Raw genomic sequence first — 24724 nt, 5'->3', positions numbered from 1 at the left:
TAATTAAAGAAATCGTCCCGAGAATAATGTGTCTGTTGTTCTCCATGAATGACCGTTACTTTTTGAATTGTAAGCGCCCGCGCTTTTTTGTTCTTTCGAGCGGCAGTTTTTTTAAAGCATAAAGATAAATCGATTTCATTCTTAGATTAAAAACGTGCATCTAAATTAAATAATTTATACGATGAACTCCACTATGTTTAATCTAGTCACTGTCAGTATCCTATATGTTTGAACAGTTCACAGGCACAATAACGTATTGAAATATGGGTTAAAATACGAAATATGACTGTATCGGTCGTTGTTCTAGATCTGTTTCTTTAATGAATAAAAAATAAATCAATAACATGACTGCCCCTGTGGTACATACTGCTATTGCTGCTAACGTTTGGTCTTACCATAGTATGCTAAGACAATTGAACACAGTAAGTAGCACAGAGGGGAGGAATACTGCACGTTTTGTGTGGAAGCATAGATAAGGCTAACAAAACTACACCGTTGAGTTGCTGTTTAACTGGGGTGTCTTAGAACTTTCTGTTCTCACACTGAATGACTCTTCACCGGAAACCGAGTCACTGCAGGGTCAGAAGGTTGTTGCCAATTTCAGAAACATTGGGAAACACAAATGAAACGAAGGAAGAAAGATCGACTCCGCGCTATCGCCGTAGGCTACGGAAACTCTGAAACTTTACCCCTGTCTATGTGACTATCAAATGACTTCAGAAACTGTGGTCGAACAGGTAAAACTCAATTGATAAGTTATTATTAACCATGACTTTTGTTGCAAATCTCTCAATACCGTATGTTGTTATATAATAAAACGAATACCACATTGAAATCTACTTTGGTGTTTTTCTCGGAAGTCACTGAACCTTAAACTAGTTAAACAAACAATTAGTATGATAAACTAGTTCTATAGACGTGGCTGTCCTGGCTTTATGCCTTATTCAGTAGGTTTAGTCTGAACTATAGGCTACATTTAAGATTTGCATTTTATATTATGTTTGCTAACCACACTGTATTTAGAAACTTAAAATGCACATTTTACTAAAATTAACCGTTATGAGTAAAAGTGGAGTAGCCTAACCATGTAAAAAAAAAAGATTACCATGTGTATAAACACAGTTTTACCTCAAATGCCATGTTAAAACTATGAGTAGTGTTTAGGTTAGAACAAAGCCATTGTTATTTTGTGGTTGTCATGGTTTACCTATAGTAACTATGTTTTTTATTTATTTATTTGAAGTAAAACCATGGCTAATTTTCGGAAGGGATACTTTGCCCAAGAATTAAAATTTGGTAACACTTTACTTAAAGCCTTTATGTATTGCATTATGAAGGTATTCATAGTGTGCTTTATAACTTTTCATAAATCATTGTAACCAAAGTTAAAATGCATTATATTTGCAGATTGATTGTTACATCAGAAACTGGTTGTTTGTCGTATGTTTTAATGCATTATACCTTCTAAAGGTGAATAGATAAGAAATGTAGGCTATTATAAATGTGTGGTAACAATTATTCATAAGACCATACCATGCATTATGACGTGCATTACAAGGCATACATAATCCATTAAAATACTTTTATAGTGCACTATACATAAAGGCTTTGTGAAAATGTTTCCATAAACATCTTTGTGTTGGACCAAACCTGCAGGCTGCTGTGGAGTATAATCTTTGAGTAAATGATAAAATGTAAAAAAAAAAATGTGTGGGTAAATTTTGTAACTTGTTTTCTACAGGGATCTCAGAATGGCAAAACAACACAGATTATCTCTGATCCTCCTTGGATTTTGCATCACCACTCAAATTGTGAAATGCACCTCAGTGTGTTCAATTGTCGCCTCTGTCGCCCTCTGCATTGATAAAGGTCTTCATCAGGTGCCAGAGCTTCCCACACAAGTAAATGAAGTGGATCTGAGTAACAACAGTATTGCTGAACTCAACGAAACATCCTTTTCTCTTCTGAGTGGACTGCAAGCCCTTATACTGATGCACCAAACACCAGGACTTGTGATCAGAAACAATACATTCAGAAGACTAGCTAATTTAACATCACTTAAACTAGACTACAACCACTTCCTGAAAATGGATACAGGAGCGTTAAACGGATTATTCAACCTTAAAATTCTCACTCTCAGTCAGTGCAGTTTAGATGATGCCATTTTGTCTGCTGACTTCCTCAAACCTCTGGTGTCTCTCGAGATGCTTGATTTGCGTGAGAACAACATTCAAAGAATCCAGCCGGCATCATTCTTTTTAAACATGAGGAGATTCCATTGGCTCGATCTCTCTCGCAACAAAGTGAAGAGCGTCTGTGAAGAAGAGCTCCTCGGCTTTCAGGGTAAACATTTCACGCTTCTGAAACTGTCCTCCGTGAGACTGCAAGACATGAACGAGTACTGGTTAGGATGGGACAAGTGTGGAAACCCATTTAAGAACATGTCCATAACTGAATTAGACCTGTCTGGAAACGGCTTTAATGTAAACATGGCAAAGCGTTTTTTTGATGCAATCACTGGTACCAAAATCCAAAGTCTCATTCTCAGTAACAGTTACAGCATGGGCAAATCTTCTGGTAGTAATTCAAAAGATCCAGATAAATTCACATTCAAGGGACTTGAGGCGAGTGGTATTAAGATTTTCGATCTCTCCAATTCACACATTTTTACTCTGTCATATTCAGTATTTAGTTATTTGTCAAGTCTAGAACAAATTACATTGGCAGAAAGTCAGATCAACCAGATTGAAAACAGTGCTTTTTTGGGTATGACAAATTTACTAAAGCTAAACCTGTCCAAAAACTTCCTTGGTGATATTGATTCTAAAACATTTCAGAATCTAGAGAAGCTTGAGGTGCTTGATTTGTCTTGTAATAATATATGGATGCTTGGAAGTAAGTCATTTCAAGGGCTTCCAAATCTACTCAACCTAAACTTAACAGGAAATGCTCTCAAATATGTAGATGGATTTGACCCCTTACCAAACCTGGAGAAGCTCTACTTGGGTGACAACAAAATTACATTTGTGTCTGATTTACTCAAAACTAGCAAAAATCTTACAACCCTTGACCTGCATTTTAACAAGTTTTCTTCTATGTCTGAACTCTACGAAATACTAGAGGGATTTCCTCAAATTGTGGAAATTGTTCTTCGAGGCAACGAGCTCGTTTATTGCCCGAATGACAGACATAACGTGCTTTCACAAAAAGTACAAATCCTTGATCTTGCATATGCAGGATTGGAAGTTATATGGTCAGAAAGAAAATGTTTAAACGTGTTTAACAATCTTCACCAGTTACAGCAGCTTTTTCTGAGTTTCAACCTGCTACAGTCACTTCCCAAAGACATTTTCAAAGGCCTTACCTCTTTGATCTTATTGGATTTGTCCTTCAACTCTTTGAAGTACCTTCCAAACGGTATATTCCCTGAAAGTCTTCGAATACTTAGTCTTGAACATAATTCTATTTATTCAGTGGATCCAAATCTCTTTAGCAGCCTCCACTACCTCAGCTTGATGAACAACGATTTCCACTGCGATTGCAAGTTAAGGGATTTCCAAACATGGCTCAATCAAACCAACGTAACCATTGTTCACCCCATTGAGGATGTGACATGTGCAAGTCCTGAGGATCAGTACATGGTTCCGGTTGTGAGATCCAACATACAATGTGAGGATGTAGAGGAAGAGAGGAGATCTGAAAAACTAAGGCTTGTGCTTTTTATTTTCTGTACCACACTTATCATATTACTCACTGCTAGCGCCATCATTTATGTCCGTCGGCGTGGCTACATCTTCAAGCTTTACAAAAAGCTCACTGGCAATCTTGTGGATGGAAAGCGAGAGGAACCTGATCCTGATCGATTCTTGTACGATGTCTATCTTTGTTTTAGTTCCAGTGATATGAAGTGGGTAGAAAGAGCGCTGCTGAACAGACTAGACTCTCAGTTCTCAGAGCAGAACACACTCCGCTGCTGCTTCGAGGAGCGAGACTTCATACCCGGGGAGGACCATCTTACCAACATGCGAAACGCAATCCAGAACAGTCATAAAACCCTTTGTGTGGTGTCTGAACGTTTCCTCAAGGATGGCTGGTGCCTAGAAGCCTTTATTCTAGCACAGTGCAGGATGCTAGTGGAGCTAAAGGACATTCTGGTGGTGCTGGTTGTAGGGAACATACCGCAGTACAGGTTACTGAAGTATGAACAACTGAGATCCTACATTGAGAACAGAAGATACCTTCTGTGGCCCGATGACAACCAGGACTTGGAGTGGTTTTATGACCAACTACTGCATAAAATTAGAAAAAACACCAAGGTAAAACAAACAAATACTAAAGCCAATGAGGTTGAAAAAAATCTTGAAGACGTTCTCACAGACACTGCAGTGTAACTATGAAGGACTTGTGTATGATGCTTGTACAAATGCTTATATAACTTGCTTTGCTCCCAGGCTTTCATCCATCCATCCTACCATGTTGACCTTCTCTCTTTTGGACAATGACTTCACCAAAATTAAAGCTGGAAACCATACTGTATTGTATAGTTTATTTTGTATTGTATAGTTTATTTTGTATAATCCATAATGTGAATGTACTTATTGTCAATTGGTGTGAAGATCAGTAGAATTATGAATTCTTTTTAGCTATTATGTAAATTCTCGATTTACAGTAACACCTTTTATTTTTTCATTGTGTTCCAGGATTTGGCAAATAAAGTTGAATAAATCATATATTCGTACCAAGTGTCCAAATATCTGTGTGACACTACTTGTTAAAACATGACTTGCATTGTTATTTAAATAAACCTGATGGTTACTCCAAAAAAAGCACATATCAGGTGACACGTTCACATAAAATATATATTTCACAACTGTATTATACATTTGAATTATTGTTGCTACTGTTATTATACCAGACAGCAGCCTTTATTTGTAGACCCAATATTAAATAACCAAAAACCAATTGTATAGAACATAAATAATGTAAAATTGGTGATTATCTTTCTTTTAAAAAACTCCCTAATTTTTTAAGATGACTTAGTTAATAAATAAATGTTTGGGTGAGACATACACACAGTATATGTCAAGGACACATTTGTACACTTAAATTCACACAAGTCATAAACTGATTAGATTTTCCTGAAGTCCTGAGGTTAATGTAAATGTTTGCACACTGCAGAAGGAGGCAGTTTTATCAGAGAAACTGGGAAGAAACAACGACAACTTTGAAAAAAAGCACAATCAGTTTTTCAATTCACCAGCACATAAACTACTGAAGTTTACTTTACAGGCGAAACAATTAAATCAACATCAACAAAAAAAGTGCATGACTCAAATACATACACACAAAAAATATATACAAGTTCATATGAAATGTGCAGGAAAATAAATTCTGAATACGTTTTTTTTTTGTTCTCATGAAAAAGTGATGGCCTGTGGCCAGATATAAAAAAAAATATGAGAGGTCACACAAATACCAGCCAGTGGGTTAAAATAGTGTCTTCTTAAATAAGACTTGTTTTCAAATATAAATGTTTCCCTTGACGTCATGTCAGCATTCACATGCACATAATGTCAAGGAACGCTCTCCTGTAGTTGCTTTTCTGTGCTAAATCTTAACAATATGGCAATATGCTTTGATATCGCAGTCCAACACTAACTTTACATGTTAGCATAAACTCTCAGATGAGGCTTTCGAATTAATGGCAATAGTAGGCACGCTGGTTTTTGGCTTGTGAAACTCTACAGAATTGCACTTCACTTTTACAGTCTTTTTAAAACAGTTTTTTTTGGGAGAGACAGGCTCTGCCCTTTCATTATTGCCTTTGTTACTTTGATTGAATTTGACACTCTCCTCCGGTACCACTGGAAGCGCTTCGCGAATCTCACAACTGTCCTGTATTAAAACACAAGTGCCATTTACTTTTGTTTTTATATGGTTCAATGGTATTTTTTGAGGGATCTGGGAATTTAATCCTAGGTCTCCTGTCTTCTGTGTATCATGATTAACAGTACAGACTTGAGTTGTGTCAGGCAAAGAGCAGCGCTGAACATCTGGAAACTGAATGTGAGCTGGAAAGTTCTGGTTCTCTGGTAGAGGCGAATTGGGGCCACTTGCACTGATGTGAGACTCGTCGTGCACTGCAGTATCGGACAACAGCGCCTGATGCAAAAGATGCACTGTTTGCATGCTGTAGCCTCCAGGGAAACATCTGTGAGGGACTGGTCTTGATGTTGGACTCTGAGAGCAAAAGTGGCCACAATTAGTGGGAGTGTGCGTCGTATCCCATGAGGACGGAAAGTTCTGACCCACAGGTAAGCGATTGGTCTGATTAGCGGAGCATTGGGTTTCTCGAGATTGGCTGCAAGGGTGATAAGGAGTCCTTTGTCGCTCCCTCATATATTGATGCATTGAGTTCTCACAGGTGCACCTTGTATTGTAAGTATACTGATGAGGATGAGAAAGTTCTGAGCCATTTTCAAGCTCAGGATTGGGTTCTCTTGAGTCGGTGTTGCTTTTCAGTGGAGTGTGTGGTGAGCACATGGTTGAGTGATGAGAAGTGATACCGTTGTGCAACTGTGTACATGCCTCCTGTTCCTCGTCGGAAGCCTTTTCCTCATTTCTGACATTCAGCGCCAAGGGCTCAAGCTCATAGTGTTCATGTCGACCCTCACTTCTTGCGTTATCAATCTGGTACTTGGTTGTGTAGCAAGCACCAAGTTTACCTTGGCTTGGATTAGATTGGCTTTCAGGCGTGTGCTCTGTAAAGGTGTAGCACTGGAGTTTCTTTGGCAAAGGAATCTGTCCACAGGTGCCCTGAGGACCAAGACAGCGACACATGCATTGAAAGAAAAACGTAGCAAAGGCCCAACTAATGCACATGATTAGCATCAAAAACGTGCCCAGTTGGGTGTAGGCCAGAACTGTGGATGGCATCATCATTGCACCGGCTACAAATGTTGTGAGTGCTGCCATAGCTATAGCCGAGCCCATTCTACTCAAGGAGAAAATCACCTTTCCTTCCCTGTCTGGTTCTGGGGCAAGACGGTATGCCACACCGTAATGAACAGCGAAGTCCACAGAGAGACCTACAGCAACTGAGATCGTCACTGATTCAAGCACATTTAGTTCCCAACCCAAGAGCACCAACGATCCGACTGTTACAAATATGGTTCCTGCGATGGATATGATGGCGTAGAGGCTGATGATGATATTCCAGGTGGTCAGGAGCATAACACTGAAGGCCACCACCACCGATAATGCCATAGCGATAAGAGTCCCATCCGAAAGGCTATCCTGTAGGTCGTAGAACTCCAAGTTGCTCACGAACCATCCGTAGTTCAGTCCCTCAGGAGCATCCCTCAGCTCCTCTTCAATCCAAGCGTCAACTTCTCTGTAAAACTGATGCATCTTCTCATACGCCAGAGTGAAATGGTAGGTACTTTGAAACTCGAGCACAATTGCCCGAATTGTGTCATTGATGTCAAACCTTGGGCCTGGAGTCTTGCTGTCGAGGTGGTAGATGGTGCTTCGGTCAAGCTCCATAATGGCTCGTTTGATGCACAACTCAAAGACGTCTTGCCGGTAAGGGAACGTGGACTGACTACAGCAGGGATAGACGGATGCTTCCTCACAGTCTTGGTTCTCCATCCACTGCTTGAAAGTCTCCATGAAACAGCTCGTGAAGTCTTGCTCCTCCGACTGGAACACGAAGCTTTGGTTCCTAAGCTTCTGGCAAAAATTGAGAATCCAAACCTGACTTCCAGGACTCGCAATATTGAAGGTTGTGTCGAGTGTTAGTTTACCCTTATTTTTGGGGTTCAGGGGATCTCCACTGTCAACTGGAGTAACACCCCAAATTATGGTGATCGGCATGTGTAGGTCTTCCCCATGGTTGACCCGTTCAAACATAAAGAGTTTTTTGTACTCCGCATCGTAGCGTTCAAAGGGATGTGAGGAACGAAACACCTGGAACTCCGAAAGCTCCAGAGAGGGCAGTTTCATCTTGGGATTCACGCAAACAACGTAGGCGCCACCCACCGTCAAACCCAGGAACCACAAGAGCCACAAGTAGCGCAACTTGATCACGACGCAAGGCAAAACCTTCTCAAAGAAAATCCGTGAGGCCTCAGAGATGCTAAAAAGACACTTGTTGACCATTTGGCAAAGGCTTGTCCAAAACGTTGTAATGCCCGTCGTCTGGCGGTGTTGTGACCGAGAGCATGTAAAGACGTTGACCAGGTACCGCTCGTGTAGGACCACCACAGCTGGCAACCAGGTGACCATCAGTATGTAGTTAACCAGGATGGCAGTACCAGCGTATACACCGAAACATCTGATAGCAGTGATGTTGCTAACGTAATTGGCGTAAAAGGCAGCGGCTGTGGTGAAGCTGGTTACAAACATTGAGAGTGCCGCGTGTTGAAGTGTGACGCTAACCGCTTCAGAGAGCTCAGAATTGGGTTTGTCAAACTTTGTGTAGTTCCAGACGTCACAGAGCACGAAGGCATCGTCTGCACCAATTCCCACCAGTATGATGAGCGCAGTGAGGTTCATGAAGGGGAAGAAGTCAAAGTTGAAGACCACACGGTATAGGAAATAAGAGACAATCAGAGAACTAATGATAGCAAACATGGTCATAAGGGTGATGAACATTGATTTTGTGTAGACGCACATAACCACCAACACAATCACAATAGCTATTGCGGGATACATGGTATCTGTTAGCAGGTAGTCCTGAAACAAGTTGTGTTTAATGCCAAATTCTATTCCTGTGATGGTCGTGATCCCATCCGAGGAGTTCCAGTTCTCAAAGTTGTCCAAGTAAATGTTCATCATTGTTTCTCCTTTCTCCGTGGGAGCGAAGAGCATGCTGTATTTGAGGTTAGGTGGAAGGTACTCAGTGTTCTTTGGGTTCAGAAAGTCTTTGTCCACCAAAAAGTGAAAAATCTGATACACGGCATTGTATTTTGTACACTTCCGCGGCACGTTGCTACACTTGAGGTCCTTCTTACGGGTGGTCATGTCCCAACACTCAGGACCAAGGGTGCCGTTGTGGTAATACTTTGCACAGGAGCGCAGGATTTTTAGGGTGTGGGAAACATCTCGCTCTGTGATCATTTGGCAGGAGGATTTGTTAGTAAGGACGGCTATGTAGTTCCCAAGTGTCCAGCTGGGACAGCAGGAGTCAGCAGTTGTGCGCTGACACAGATCCAAGTACTGGGGATGGGAGCGAACCTGAAGAATCAGACATGAAAAACACTAGTATAAAACACATTTCCAACATAAAACATCTGCAAATGGTATGACCAATACATGCAATGCAATGCTACATACCCTTATATTGTCAAAATTGCACATGGACTTTATTGCCTGTATATTCCACATGTTCTTTCCCTCGGCAGAGGCAAATACGATTCGGGAATAGCTGTCACCTGTAGAGAGACAACATTTGGTAATTAACGTGTCATGAAACCCAACCTGTTTTAGTCTGGCCGTTCACACCTCAGAGTTGGAAAAAGTCTCAAAAAATGGAAAAGTGGGAGAGTAGAAGGTCGGAAAAGGGGAGAAAACAACCAATAAAACACACTCATTATACAGACATATGAATATTACCACGGAGGAGAAAACAGAGTTGAGAGCGCCTTGATGCATTTTAAAAATATAACCCTATATGACAACAAACTCTCAAAATGAGGGAGAGACGCAGAAGAACATTAAAAAAGTCTAATAATATTTTCATGCCATTTACGAGCACTACAGTCTCTGAACAAACGACAGGTCAGTTTAACACAGAAAGAATAAAGGCAATGATACTTTTTGTTCAGTGCTTTTAGTGTTTTCAGTGATGTGCAGCCATCTGTTCACATCTCAAAAAATATGTTTTGGGGTTTCATGACCCTTTAAACTAAAAAAAACCTTTCTCATTGGTCCACTAGGTGGCAGATTTGATTCATGTCACCACATCTCCAATAGTGTAGTTCATACATCTGTGCTTCATTTTGCCAGTATATTGACTCCAAAATACATTTGTCAGCAGCAAATCATCATATTAATTAGAATGATTTCTGAAGGATCATGTGACACTGAAGACTGGAGTAATGATGCTGAAAATTCAGCTTTGATCACAGGAATAAATTACTTTTTAAAATATGTTCAAAATAAATAAATAACATAGAAAACAATAGTAATATATTTAAATTGTAACATTTTACAATATGACTGCTTTTGTTGTATTTTTGAAAACGGACATATGGTTTTGGAGTGTGGTAATTTCTATATGATAAGAGTGAATGTAAAACTCACCTGGTACATCACAGAAGAAACTGTCTTTCCTGAAATCCCACTCCGCTTGTCTTTTCTTTCTATCATAGTGATCCTTGGACCACCGGTCATCTTGGTGACTAAAACACAGAAAAGGAGAGATTAAATCAATGTATTTCAAAATATGTCTCTGGCTGCATGTCTGTCCCTCACAGCTTTGTTTACATTTGTGCCAAATTAAATATATCTACTCAGGCTATGGTCTATATACACCACTGTTCTTTATGTTGAAGATTACCCAAATAAATCCTCAAAACCTTCGTCACACAAAACCATAATCTAGCGGTTCTTAACTTGCAATTGATTCTTGTCAGATTTAGAAAGCTTTAATGAAAGAAAAATCATAACACTATTTCGATAGTCCACTTTAGACATTCTACTAACTATAAGTAACTTTGCAACTACATGTCAACTAACTGTAGACAGTAGACGGTCTGCTTAATATCTGCTTAAAAACACTTTATTTTGATGCTCCCCCCAACAGAGATTCTACTGACTATAACTTGGGAACTACATGCCAACTTTTTCTACTAACCCGAACCCTAACACCTAACCATAACCTCTTTAATGAGAGTTAGTTGACATGTAATTGCAAAGTTACTAATAGTTAGTAGAATGTCTAAAGTGGACTATCAAAATAAAGTGGAACCGAAAATCCCTGCTAATTATTAATTCCAGAGCACACAATTTCGGCCACAGGAAACCCTCCTCACATTGTTGCCATTAGAGATCTGCGACTGAAACGCCCGTTATCATTATTACTGACAGAGGGCAGGACCGCTTCTGACAGCACATCCTGTTCCACAGACAGGAAGTCTCTTTAATCAGAGGGAAGACGCCTATGCACACGCTGAGACGGAGCCGTGCCGCTTCTGTCATGATCTCTAATCCAACTTACAATGATCCGGATCAAGATGAGCCAACACACATCTCATTACCAAGAACTGCTATTCAGGAGCAAAAAATAAATATCAAGTGTTTTGATTTTCCAGTATTTCCAGTAGTCATTTGGGCGGCTTGTCAATGTATTAGATTTCACTAATACATAAAATAAGTACGCTTGACCAGAGTTCTTGTGAATTGATTCATTGTGCTGAATTTTATGCATTTAAAGATGCATATTTGCAAATAAGCATTAATAAAGGCCATGTCCTCTACTACAAAACCAAAATCCTGTAGACACTGCAATCCCTTTCAACCAATCCTGGCCTGAGTTCTAATCCTCACATCATTCATCTGATGAACACGAACTAGGAAAATATGGTTATCAGATAAGAAAGAAGTGGACTGTTACCTTTTGGCCTGCTCATCTGCGTATTTGAAGGGGTAGTTGGCCAGCGTTGCCTTGTATCCCGTGTTTTTCACCATGTTGTTCCATGTTACAAGTCGCTGGCCTATTGCAGTGCCCCTCGGTTCAAATCCCTAACAAGACAAATGACAACAAATCTTCACTCACACTGCTGTACTTCTGTAGACATTTCAGGCTGGACATTTTTCCATCAGGATTTGATCCATGTAGGGTTTAAATAACATCAAAATGCGCAGGGATGTCAATTAATTGGAATTACTATAGAATTCATGAACAGTTCATAAAAATAAAAAAAGCTCCAAAAAGCATTATGGCAAAACCATGTTATTGGACAGAATGTTGTGAAGAAGCATTGCAGCATGAAAATTGTCTATATACTATAAACAACACAAAAATTGGGATGCACCGAAAACGCTTAAATATGATATTTTGGTGATCAAGGATACAATTATTGACTACAGAGGGATTTTAAAAAACCATATCAATACTGATTAAAATCGAGAAATTAATATTGTCGATCCAGAGCGAGTGTCTACACAGCTGACATGTTTAATTGTAGTAACTTATCCACGTTGTGCACACAAAATAGACGCTGAACAGTCAAAACGTGCCATCAGAGACGATGGCCGCTAATTAGGCCGCAGTTACACTGATGGTCTTGATGCCCAATTTTGATTTGTTGACTATCAGATTTTACGACCAGCTTACATCATCTTTTAAAAGTGACCCATATCTGACAACCCAAGGTAGACGAACTGACCCGAAAAAGGAAGCCGAAAAAACGGCACGATTTGCAACGGACGCAGACGAAATGAAAACGTTTGCTTTCCGCAAATGCATGTGTCCGATTCAAATCAGATTTATTTTCACATATGAATGAGGCCTGAAATCGATCAGAGAATATCGAGATCTATGTGTTTTTTTCCTGCTTACACGTTTCGTGGGTCATATCCGATCTGTGCCACAATGGGAGAAAACAAATCAGAATTGGGTCACTTGAACCATGTACTGTAAATGCGGCCTGAAACGTCCGTTTTGGTCACTGATTTCAGCCCTCAAAAAACTATTTAAGCCCATAACCAAAACAAGCTGTTTTTGCCAAAAAAATGATGATAGCTGAAATTTCGGTGCAAATGTTCCTCGCGCTCACCTGCAGTGGATTTGAGAAGTCAGGCAGGTCAGGCACGAGAATACCGACCAGAGCACAAACCACAATGAGAACGGTGCACACCCCCAACACCACCACCGGCCAATCAGCAATGAGCTCTGCATAACTGCAATTGAGAAAGATTCATTTATCAAGCGTTTAACGCACAATACTATGGAAGCCTGTTTCCGCCATGGAAAAACTCTATTTAAAAGATAATTGCGACTATCTCACTATTCTAACTTCTTTTCTCAGAATTGTGAGGTTAAAAAGTCAGAATTATGGAATATAAACTCACAATTGCAAGAAAAAAGTCATAATTGCGGAATATCAACTAACAATTGCGAGTTTATATCTCAATTCTGACATTTTTCTCGCAATTTTGACTTTCTGACAATTGCGAGTTTATATCTTGCAATTCTGACTTTTTTCTTGCAATTGTGAGTTTATATCTTGCAATTCGAACTTTTTTTCCTCGCAATTCTGACTTTTTTCTTGCAATTGTCTTGCAATTATCTTGCAATTCTGACTTTTATTGCAATTGTGAGTTTATATCTCGCAATTCTGACTTTTTTCTTGCAATTGTGAGTTTATATCTTGCAATTCTGACTTTTTTCTTGCAATTGTCTTGCAATTATCTTGCAATTCTGACTTTTTTCTTGCAATTGTGAGTTTATATCTTGCGATTCTGACTTTTTTATTGCAAATGTGAGTTATATCTTGCAATTCTGACTTTTTTCTTGCAATTGTGAGTTTATATCTTGCGATTCTGACTTTTTTATTGCAATTGTGAGTTATATCTGGCAATTCTGACTTTTTTCTTGCAATTGTGAGTTTATATCTTGCAATTCTGACTTTTTTCTTGCAATTGTCTTGCAATTATCTTGCAATTCTGACTTTTTTTCTTGCAATTCTGAGTTTATATCTCACAATTCTGACTTTTTTCTTGCCATTGTGAGTTTATATCTCGCAATTCTGACTTTTCTTGCAATTGTGAGTTTATATCTTGCAATTCTGACTTTCTTCTCACAATTCTGACTTTTCTCCGAATTTTGAGATATAAACTCGCAATTGCGAGTCATAAAGCCCAATCCTGAGTAAAAAAAAATCTGAATTGCGAGATTTAAACTCAATTGCAAGAAAAAAAAGTCAGAATTGTAAAATAAATAGTCGCAATTATTTTTTATTCAATGGCGGAAACAAACTTCCATACATTACCACTTAAATTCATGCAAAACAAAGTAATAAAATAATATAATTTTTATATATAATTTTTATTATAAACTTTGTAATAATTTTTTATCAAATATCTTTTTTTTTTTTACTAAATTATTAAAATCTCATAAATAAAAAAGGAGTTCAACAGTGAGCTTACCTTTTGGGAAACCGAAAAGGCCTCGGAGGGCTGAAAGACACAAGCAAAAAGCATAAATCAATAAGATTTAAGAGCCAAACAGTGGATTAAAAACTACCTGCGTGGAGAGACATGTTTTTTCACGACAGTGTATTTTTAACCAACCGCACTCTGTGTTTGAACAGAGAGATCTAGACCACATACACATTCCTGTAGGGAAATCACAGCAGTCTCCAAGTTTCTTCTTGCTGCCTTCTTTGAATCAAAACCATCACGGATGTTCATATTAGAGGCTCTCGCACCAAAACGGCATCAGGACGCACACACAGCTACTGTACAACCTTCATGCATATGTAATATACAGATGCGGGATGAGTTGCATGCTTTTTAATACTTTAAATATGAGCAATAATAATGGAGCCTGCCTAAACAAACACCACTAATAACAAATCATAAGGCAGGACATCTTTGAAGGCAACCGATATTACTATATTAGATAGTGAGCAGTGGGGTCACAGGGCCAAGAGGTGGCTGTAATTTTCCTCCTCGTCGTCGTCTTAAAAGGGAATCCATGGAATGCTATAATTAGTGGTTGCTATGGCACTGGGAGGCACATATGAACAAAAGCCATTGGCAAGAATTTTTCACCACAGGGCGACTTCTAGAGCAGCCGTAAATCCCTTTGAAAGTTCAACGGACACGTTAATACAACAACCAGATGTTGCAAGCACTCAGACTTTGAAGCATCTGCATATTCGGCTCAAGGTGAGTCCCATTAGGGTTTAAAAAAAAAAAACGGAGAGGTGCGTGTCCTTCTCCGTGCAATCAGAGAGAAGTACATGCAGACAGACGATAATCAAATAACCAAAGCCAAGAGTAAATAACGAGGACCAGATTTCCTCCGCTTCCTGTGCAAACGTAGCGAGGACAAGGGAAAAAACCAATGCAATGATTTATAAACTGCGCTATCAGCGAACGCTCCATGTTTGGGCCATGGACTGAGGAATTCAAGGGCGTGAATGAGAGATGGTCCAAAGTGGAATAACGTTTATGAGATATCGGGACGGATTATTCCACTGGAGTGCAACAGTTCTTGAATGCTATTTGGGAGTTTCCCCCCTCCCTGTGTGATTTCATATTTGGATGTGTGCAACTTTTGTTCTCTGGTTAGCCAGAAAAAAAAAAAAAAAAAAAAAAAAAGAATAAGTGTAGTTCATTTGGTTAGGTTAAATAGTACTGTTCTATAACGTCACACCCACAGCAGCCTGCTGTTCTGCATCACACATTTTGTGAGGAAAGGTTATTGTGAGAACTAACAAATGTTTACAGCTTAAAAGGTAAGAAAATATGGGGGTCAAACAACAGTGTGGTGAAATGGTTGCTGAGGGAGTGAAGGGTCAGAGGTCAAAGAAGGAAGATGGAAAATAGTGTGGAGGCTTGAAAGAGAAAACAAAACAAAAAAAACCCATTCAAGTTCAGTCAAGTACATGCACACTTGATCTACGGCCGGATCTTCTCAGCTGTTAACCTTCTGGTGTTCTTCGGTCAATTTTGACAGAATTCTTTTTTCTCACGCATTTTTTACTTTATCAGAATGGTGTGAAACTTTGGCACTAGCTATGTGAACACACACACACAAAAAGAAAAGGTTTTAAAATGTATTTAAAAGGTTAAAATGGTCCTGAAAAAAAATTGTCACACTTGTGCTCCTCACAGTCAAAAATGAGTGCATTGGAAATTAATGGGAAGCAAATTTCCTCTAGTGGAAGCGTTTGGTATTGCGGGCGAACAACATCTGACTGAAAGCTCATTTTTTGAGATATCAACCTCAAATTTAAAACACTCCTTGTTTAGATTATGGCTTTGATTTTCTCTCAGTTTTAGAGTAAAACGTGTTTTAGAAAATATATTTTTCCTATAAAAAAATAGCATTTGTTTTATAACAATAAATGTAAAATTCTATAACTTTCACTAAATAAATTTCAATATATATATATATATATATAAATCTGCCAAGTGTCGTCTTTAAAAAGAGACCAAACTTTCAAGATTTATGACTGTTTAAGTTGGATATTTAATTTTCAGGTCTACGTTCAAAAAGTGAACAAATGGATTATACTGTAACTATTGCATACATTTTATTTAGTACCAGAAAATCCCATAAAAATACAAAATATTTATTTAACTGAAATAAAAACAAAACAGAAGAGCACCAGGGTTAAGAGAAAACCCCCAAAAGTACTGAAATATTTAGATATGTACTTAATATTAGGAAATATTTAGATATAATTATGTAAGCCATCTATACACTACCATTCAAAAATTTGGGGTTAGTAAGATTTTTTTTTTTTTAAGAACTTTGCACTTTTATTCAGCAATGATGCATTAAATTTATTAAAAGTGACAGTGCTTTCGTTCTTAAAGGAAATGTTTCAATTAGTATATATTCAAATAGTAAACTACCATTTCAAATTGTAATTTTTTTTTTTTATCAAATAAACGCAGCCTTGGTGAGCAGAAGAGACTTCTCATTTAGTATATAAAACACTGCAAATCAGAGTTATCTTCAGGCTGAAATTCAGCTTTTATTTGGCATTGCTGAAACTATAATCATAGCAACAGCTGAGAACAAACCCAAACGCACACATGTGAATGATGTGCACACGTGTGCAGAAATGGAGAAGGCTCAATCCACGAGGTCTAGAGGTCAACGCCTGATATCTCCACATTCTCTGCTTTGACATATGTGGATATATGGACTCTAGGCTGGATTTCAACACTGTGGCAAACAGTTACAAGCTGTCCAAGAAACATCTTCATTATCTACTGGCCTCCTACTGCAAGTATTCGACAGCTGAAGCGCCAGAATACAGAACGCAGAATAAAGCACGCTTTGAATAACACGATGCTAACCTGATTAACACATTTCTTGCCACTTATGTTTAACTTAAAATGGGCAAAATGCATCAAAATTGACCAAAATTACCAAATAAAGTACTAAACTCAAGTGTTGAAGATATTGTGTTAATTAACGATTATTTAGCTTTGGTTAACTACAGCACCTCTAATAAATGTCTGTTGATGTAAACTGTTTTTTAGTGCGATATCATTAAGACAAGAACGACTAACTAATTGCTCATATTTGAACAAACCATCATCTTATCAAATGTAAGATTTTAGAGAGTTAAATATTAACACATAAATATATGAATCATAAGGAATTTAACGATTCTGATTCCAGTTCTTAATTACTATAACGGTTCTTTAGTGCTTTTGATGAAGAAATGGTTGAAAAATTACCATAATCATGGGTTTGATTCCCAGGGAACGCATGAATCAATAGATAAAATGTATACCTTGAATGCAATGCAAGTCACTGTGGATAAAAGTGTCTGAAACCAAAATCAAACCAAAAATGTATGATGTTCAACCAACTGTAGAGGTTTCAACTCAAAGTCAACATTGTCTGAGATGTCCTTGAAGTTGGCTAAAATGTCATTCTTTCAAAGAAAAAGTGATTGTTGCACTTTGTTTTTTTTTTAAACAATTTTAACCAGACAAAAATGTGCCATTTATTCGCTGATGGGCCCCATAGACAAATACTATGGAAGTCAATGGGGTCCGTCAACTGTTTGGTTACAGACATTCTTCAAAATATCTTCTTTTCTGTTCAGCAGAAGAAACAAACTCATACAGGTTTGGAACAACATGAGGCAGAGTAAATGATGACAGCATTTTAATTTTGGGGGTGAACTATCCCTTTAAAGGGGTGGTATAATGCCCTTTTCACAAGATGTAAAATGTGTCTCTGATGTCCCTAGAGTGTGTATGTGAAGTTTTAGCTCAAAATACCCCACAGATATTTTTATATAGCATGTTAAAGTTGTCACTTTTTGAGGGTGAGCAAAAACACACCGTTTTGTGTCTGACCCTTTAAATGCAAATGAGCTGCTGCTCCCGGCACAGGGGGCGGAGCTTCAACAGCTGCACTCACACAGACATGCACGGGAAATTTCAAAAACTTTTAGCCTTTTATGTTCAAACTGGAGTCAGACAATGATGGAGAGACTCAAGAAGAAGTGACAACATGTAGAAGCAACAGGACATTTCTGAATGGTTAGTTGATGAATTTATGAAGCTTATGTGTAGTTATCTTCTAGTCATTGATTAGCATATTCTGTCTTGATAATCTATAAATCGTGTTCAGGGGGCGGGGTTTATGTAAATTCTAGGGTTGGTGATGTCACTAACCCTGGAGGAATGTGGTGTAGTCTCTACCAGCCGTTTGTTGTAGTCCTTAAAAAGTGATTTCTTTAAAAGCAAATATCTCCCTTTGCTTTGAACTTTGAGCGTTGTAACTTTGCAGATGTTGTTTATGATCAAACAGCAACATTACACACTAACTAAAGTTAAAAAAGTTAAATCATAATCAACCACCCCTTTAAATACAACATAACACTAAGCAGTATGTGTTTGAATCACTAAAATGAAATGGCCCACAGTATGTTTTGAATTTATAGAAAAGAATTGCCTTTTGGAATCGAATTACATTATTCTGTTCCGCTATTTATGAAAAAAAAAAAATGAAAAAAAAAAAGATTAATTATTAAAGTTTTAATGACTTAATACAGATTACCAAAACCACTTCTCAATACAGGAATAAAACAGCACACTAGGAGTTTCTGAACTCCTGAAACGCCTCCATTGTAGAGTTTCTTCCTCATTTAAATAATTAATGTGCAGAATAAAGGGGCGGGGCCTGGTTGAGTTAGCTAGTAGTGTGTGAAACTGGCAGTTATGGTAAGGGGCAGGACATTTCCCAAACACACTCGAAGCGCTCGGCCAATCACAACACACTGATCCAGCCGACCAATCAGAGCACAGTGTGCTTTTCAGAAGGAGGGGCTTCATAGAGACAGGAACTAAACAGAGCGTTACTGACAGACTGGGAAGAGAGGAGCTGCAACAATGCTATGGGGGCTAATATGGGGAAAATGTGAATATTTAAGCATGAAAACCTGTTCTAGTAGAGCTCAAAAACAACAAAGAAAAAAAAAAAAAAAAAAAAAAAAAAAAGAGCATAATAGGTCCTATTTAAAGCCTCAAGAATCATTTCATTCAACTCTTAGTGTGTGTGAATAGCAACATAGGCTCTGCTTTAATATCAAGCATGTCTAGACATGGGCCAAACTCATTTAGCAAGCGCACCGCAGGCAGAGTTCTTTGTTTGCGTACAACATCCAGATGCAGCTTCAGCAAAACATCAGACAGGCAATCCTGCAAAACATCACTTTTACCAAAGCTTGATTGAGATTTCAAAGGCTTGGGCTTGATTCTCTCACTAAATGCATTTTTTTTTTTTTTTTTTTTTTCAGGCCACAGGATCTAAGAAAGTAAGTTCACGACCCCAGACGCAAAGCCAGACAGTACTGGTGTATTTCCCATGAGTCTTAGCAACACAACACTCGGGGAAAACAACAACGTCACAAGCTCTGCTTAGAAGAGGGTGTGCGATTCGAGGTAGAAAAAAGGTTTTGAGTGTGAATGAGACAGGAAAACTCGACCGGGAAGAGAGGAAATGAAAGGAGAAGGCAGGAAATTTGCAGAGACAGGTAAGATAGCGAGACTTTGAGAGATTTCAAGACAGATACATGGATTTCTATGGAAAATTCCTAACTGGAACATTTAATGGAAATGAAACTGAAATCTTGACATGGTTAAGTGCAATTAAATAATGGCAGCAGTTGAATTAAATAAATATATGCGCTGCGTGTTCTTTTACACGTGAGCATCTCATGATCCGTTGTGTGTTCAGCGTCTCGCTTCACAATAAATTTTGCTCCAGACAAACTTATCTTTGCATTTGAGTTTGGGACACTTATAATGTGCATCTTCCCAAATTTGCAATCAAAATAAAAGCTTGATGGTTTAAAGTTTGAAAATTAATACTGCGAATAATATTAGTATCACAATTTTAAAATAAAATTATATATTTTATATTTTATATATTAATATTTTCTTAAATCACCATTTTTATTTTATTTTACAATGAAATATTACAATAGTGATATATCTTGTTTTTTTATATTTAGTATTATTATTATTGGGAAGATGCTTTGAAACAAACTGTATTTTAAAAATACTGTAAATTTGACTTTAGTAGTAGTAGTTTTAAAAATATATTTTAATAATAAAACAATAATACTTTCTTATAATTAGATATAATTATAAATTATATAAATTATCATCATCATATAGTTTTGATATATAAATCACAAAAAATTTCTAGCTTTTAATGTTGCTTATGTGTCTATGCGGTGTTTTTAATCTGCTTTAAGACAAACCATGTGTAACTTCATAAGTTGACAGCATTGCTGAGTATTTCCTCCTTAAAACTGCAGTGAACCAAAGACAGTCTCAAAAACACGCTTTGAAATCGCTGGTGTTTCTGACGTCACAAACTACCTTGTAACCAATCAGATCAACGTGTGATCGTCAACCCGTGGATCTCTGAGTGAGTGAGTGAGTGAGTGAGTGAGTGAGTGGAGGCGGGGCTCATTTGCATATTCATAGAGCCGCGTATACTAAATGAGGCACGGGTGTCGAGTTACATTCAAGATATTTTAAGACTACAGGGGGACTTTAATAGTTATCGTCATTGGTGTGAACGGGCCTTTAACAGGACTTAAACAAATTACAACTTCATTTTCTACCATAAAACAGATCTCCAGTGTTCATTGAGATCATCTGATCTCGACGGACTGAATAGAAGAAATGTTTGGCAAGCTGTTTGAACTCCTTAAAACAAACTCCACAAGAACTTCGTTTTGGCCTGATTTAGGTAGATATAAAATCACCAGTTAGTTCTTCAATTTCGCTTGAAGTAGAGCCTTAAAACTGCACATCCAGGATGAAAACTGTACGTGCTGCGACGGTTCCTTGTGAAACATTTTTTGAATAAAGCCACGATTTATTAGAAGTGGACCAAAAATGTTCAAGGGCAATTGCTGCAAGGATCTTCTCTTTGATCGGGATAATAATAACTGCACCTGTAGCGTTAGCATCAAATACAAGACGCTCCCAGATCGACTTAATGCATTCCAGCTGTTCCCTCACCCTTCTACAGGCTTCAATCTGTTTAGTAAACGAGAATAAGCAAGCTAGACATCGGCCTAATTTGAGGTTATGACTGGGTCCTGCTTGCTCCGTGTCTTTGATCATGGTTTATGGGATCAGGTGGGCTTTGATCTTCACTGGGCATCTTCACCGGCTCTACGGGTTCCTCACGCACCCGGACCAAGTTAGACACGAAACGACCTGAGATGCATCAACAGAAAATGTTTTATTCATGCTTATTCATGTTCGCATGCAGCTCAGACACACAGACCTCACATTAAATGCAAAACAACATTCAAAGATCTCAAAACCTCTTAACATTGAAGAGAACCTGACAAGACCTCTTAAAAGTATACTTAATAGCTCCAACAACCAGACCCAAAACTTTGACATTTATGCATACACTGAATAATGGAATAAAAATGCTTATGGCACCATTTCGCTAAAAAAAACATCCTTTGGCTGGTGTTAAACTGCAATTGAGCTGCCAAAAGTAATGTTGAAGCAAGTGGACTGGATCACGAGCGCCGAGGGGGTTTGGAAACGCTGGTTCTGCTCGACTGCATGCGTTTCTGAGCAAACTTTAGAGCTAAAGCGAGGCTGGTTCGGGATTAAACGCTTAAACACGTGTTTGTGTATAAATCTTTCCAGGCCTGTGACACATTCAAAAAACAAATGTAGCATTAATAAAGCATTTAAGCAAAACTCAACTTCCAAAAACAGCAAAGGAAAAAGTGCAGCCTAAGGCTGGACACAAATTAATTTTATATAACGATATATTGAAGATGAGTTTTCTAAACGACACTTTCAATAAGTGTATTAACGTAAATATTGTTGTTTTGTAACTCGTATGAGAGTAGGGCTGGGCAATATGGATTAAAAAAAAAATATTGCAATAAAAATTTTCATGTCAGTCAATATCGATAATTATCACGATACATTTCAAATCATTATTTCTTTTGTAAAAGCTGTGGAAACCAGTAAATTGTGGTTTGGTTTTATCATCAGAACATGACAAACGCTTGCCAAACATTTCACAAATTAATATTAAATTTTGTCTCTTAGAAATGCACATCTGACACCTTGAGTTGAGAATGATGCAGATGTAAAAAAAAAAAAAAATCATTAATAAAACCAGTAACATTTGTAATACAATTGCGATAATTAGAGATTTGAGAAATTAGACGTTTTTTTACGTAAAAAGTAACTAAGTAGTCTAGCACAATTACTTCCTTTTTAATGATTTTAGAGTTCAATTCATCTGCGAATCAGTTTAATCTGTCCATTTCAGTGATTATGTCTCACTGTAATATTGTGAAATATTATTACCATTTAAAATAAGTGTTTTCTATGTGAATATATAGTAAAGTGTAATTTATTCCTGTGATCAAAGCTGAATTTTCAGCATCATTACTCCAGTCTTCAGTGTCACATGATCCTTCAGAAATCATTCTATTATGATGATTTGATGAACAAAAAGCATTTATGATTATTATCAATGTTGAAAACCGTTGTGTAAAAAAATGCAGGATTCTTTGATGAACAGAAAGTTCATTTATCTGACATAGAAAGCTTTTGTAACATTATACACTACAGTTTTTTTTATGGGGGTGATAAATGAAATCAATACTTTTATTCAGCAAAGATGCATTAAATTGATCAAAAGTTACATTAAAAACATTTATAATGTTACAAAAGATTCTATTTCAAATAAATCAAATAGAACTTTCTATTCATCAAAGAATCCTGAAAAAATAAAAATTGTCCACAACTGTTTTCAACATTGATAATAATGAATGAATGTTTTTTGAGCGTCGAATTAGCATATTAGAATGATTTCCGTACGCATTTAGTCTAGTTGAGAATTTGCTTGCATTCAGTGATCAGATAAAATGCAGATGTCAGACTCAGAATTCAAGTTCAGAAGACTGAGAGACATGAGCTAAACAGTTGTTGTTCCTGATAACATGTAAAGGCTTCTCAAAATGACACCATGAAATTGAGAACACAAAGATCATTTTCAGGCTAGCTGGCTGGTCGGGGCTTGCAGCTGTCACACACACACACACACACACACACACACACACACACACATACATACACACATACACACACACACACACACACAGCTCTGTATGTTTTGTGAGTATCTTCCAGGCCTGGCTGTCCTGCAACAAAGACCTGGAAGCTTCATGTGATTCTTTCAACATTGGGACGAACTGATCAAAGTTTCTGTTTCTGACGTTGATTAAACATGTTCCTGAAAAGGAGCTGAACTATAGCAGACTGAAGCATCTGTTGACTTATGCAGTCTTAACCAGACACGACAGGACAAGTTTCCTCCGTTAAGCGTTGCTTCTGTCCTCAGTGAAAGTGGTAATGCTGACAAAATCAGCCAATCAGAACATATCTGACAAACTGAATGTCACATCTCAATCTCACACTCACTGCGTCGCACCTGGCAGGACCTCGGGTCAGGTAAATGAAGCGTGTCGGGAAGGGTCAAACATGTGACATGACCCCAGATGGCTACATGTCAGCTCCCTCTTTCTCAGTCAACAAAAACCATCAATCATTCCCTCGGGAAGATCCGCTGCCGTCAGTCTCGCTGCATCATTCATTCCTGGAAGATCTGCAGGTACTTTGACAGTTAGCGAGGCACAATATATTTAGCCCAAACCATTGTGGTTAAGGGCAATTATTATTATTATTTATTTGACAAATTTATCAGCTTGAGATGTTAACGGTGATGCTGATAATCTCAACATGCTCAAAAATAAATGTGTCTATTACTAAAACATGTAATTATGACTAAATGGCACAGACAACATTATTTTTTACATATTATAAATAATATATTTACGCCACTATCCAATGTTCGTAAAAGTTTTTTTGTATGTGTGTGTGTGTGTGTGTGTGTGTGTGTGTGTGTGTATGTGTGTGTATATATATATATATATATATATATATATATATATATATATATATATATATATATATATATATATATATATATATATATATATATATAGTGGTGGGCCGTTATCGCCGTTAACGCAGCGAGACTCTTATCGCGCGATAAAAAAAAATATCGCCGTTAATCTATTCTCCAAGTTGGGTTCGGAGCTGGCTCAAGCTATGATGACGCAATCTACCCGCGGCCGCGAGGAACAGCCGGCTGCAACGCATCATATTCGTCGTCATCTTAAGTAAACACTGTAACACAGCTGAAAGTGAAAACTGGTGAAAAAGATCGGTGCAACGAGCAGCAGCAAACTATATCAGAGTGTGTGAGGTAACAGTTCGGTAAGTTAAAACGTGACTTATCCGTTCTACCACCTCAAATTCAAAACGAAACATATCACTGAATACCAGCGCGCGCGTATTATTCCCAATATATCTGAGTGGTGTAGAACATAATCTCTGTCTGCGCCCGATTTTAAGAATCGTTGTTGTGTTTCTTTTTAACTGAAAA

At 37.9% G+C, this 24724-nt stretch overlaps 2 protein-coding genes across 3 annotated transcripts in view; one reads left to right on the top strand and one right to left on the bottom strand.

The window, feature by feature from the left end:
- Positions 1-419: 419 nt before the first annotated feature.
- On the top strand, positions 420-4737 carry LOC308698560 (toll-like receptor 5). The gene is made up of 2 exons (XM_081378697.1): positions 420-737; positions 1742-4737. The coding sequence occupies exon 2, from the start codon at positions 1752-1754 to the stop codon at positions 4389-4391; it is 2640 nt and encodes an 879-aa protein (XP_081234823.1). The 5' UTR covers positions 420-737; positions 1742-1751; the 3' UTR covers positions 4392-4737.
- Positions 4738-4925: 188 nt separating this feature from the next.
- The window catches only part of disp1 (dispatched homolog 1), a 77116-nt gene continuing 57317 nt past the window's right edge, over positions 4926-24724 (bottom strand). For both annotated transcript variants that reach the window (XM_081378696.1, XM_081378695.1), the window contains exons 3-8: positions 14155-14184; positions 12783-12906; positions 11618-11745; positions 10306-10403; positions 9337-9434; positions 4926-9237 (exon numbers count right to left, since the gene is read on the bottom strand). In XM_081378696.1, the coding sequence (XP_081234822.1) occupies positions 5668-9237; positions 9337-9434; positions 10306-10403; positions 11618-11745; positions 12783-12906; positions 14155-14184 (4048 nt within the window). In that variant the 3' untranslated portion in view covers positions 4926-5667. The remainder of the gene's footprint in view (positions 9238-9336; positions 9435-10305; positions 10404-11617; positions 11746-12782; positions 12907-14154; positions 14185-24724) is intronic.

The sequence above is a fragment of the Scardinius erythrophthalmus genome (assembly GCF_964197995.2).
Source record: "Scardinius erythrophthalmus genome assembly, chromosome: 11".
Taxonomy (NCBI): domain Eukaryota; kingdom Metazoa; phylum Chordata; class Actinopteri; order Cypriniformes; family Leuciscidae; genus Scardinius; species Scardinius erythrophthalmus.
The sequence above is the reverse complement of the archived record's forward strand: the minus strand, read 5'-3'. Positions and strand labels throughout refer to the sequence as shown.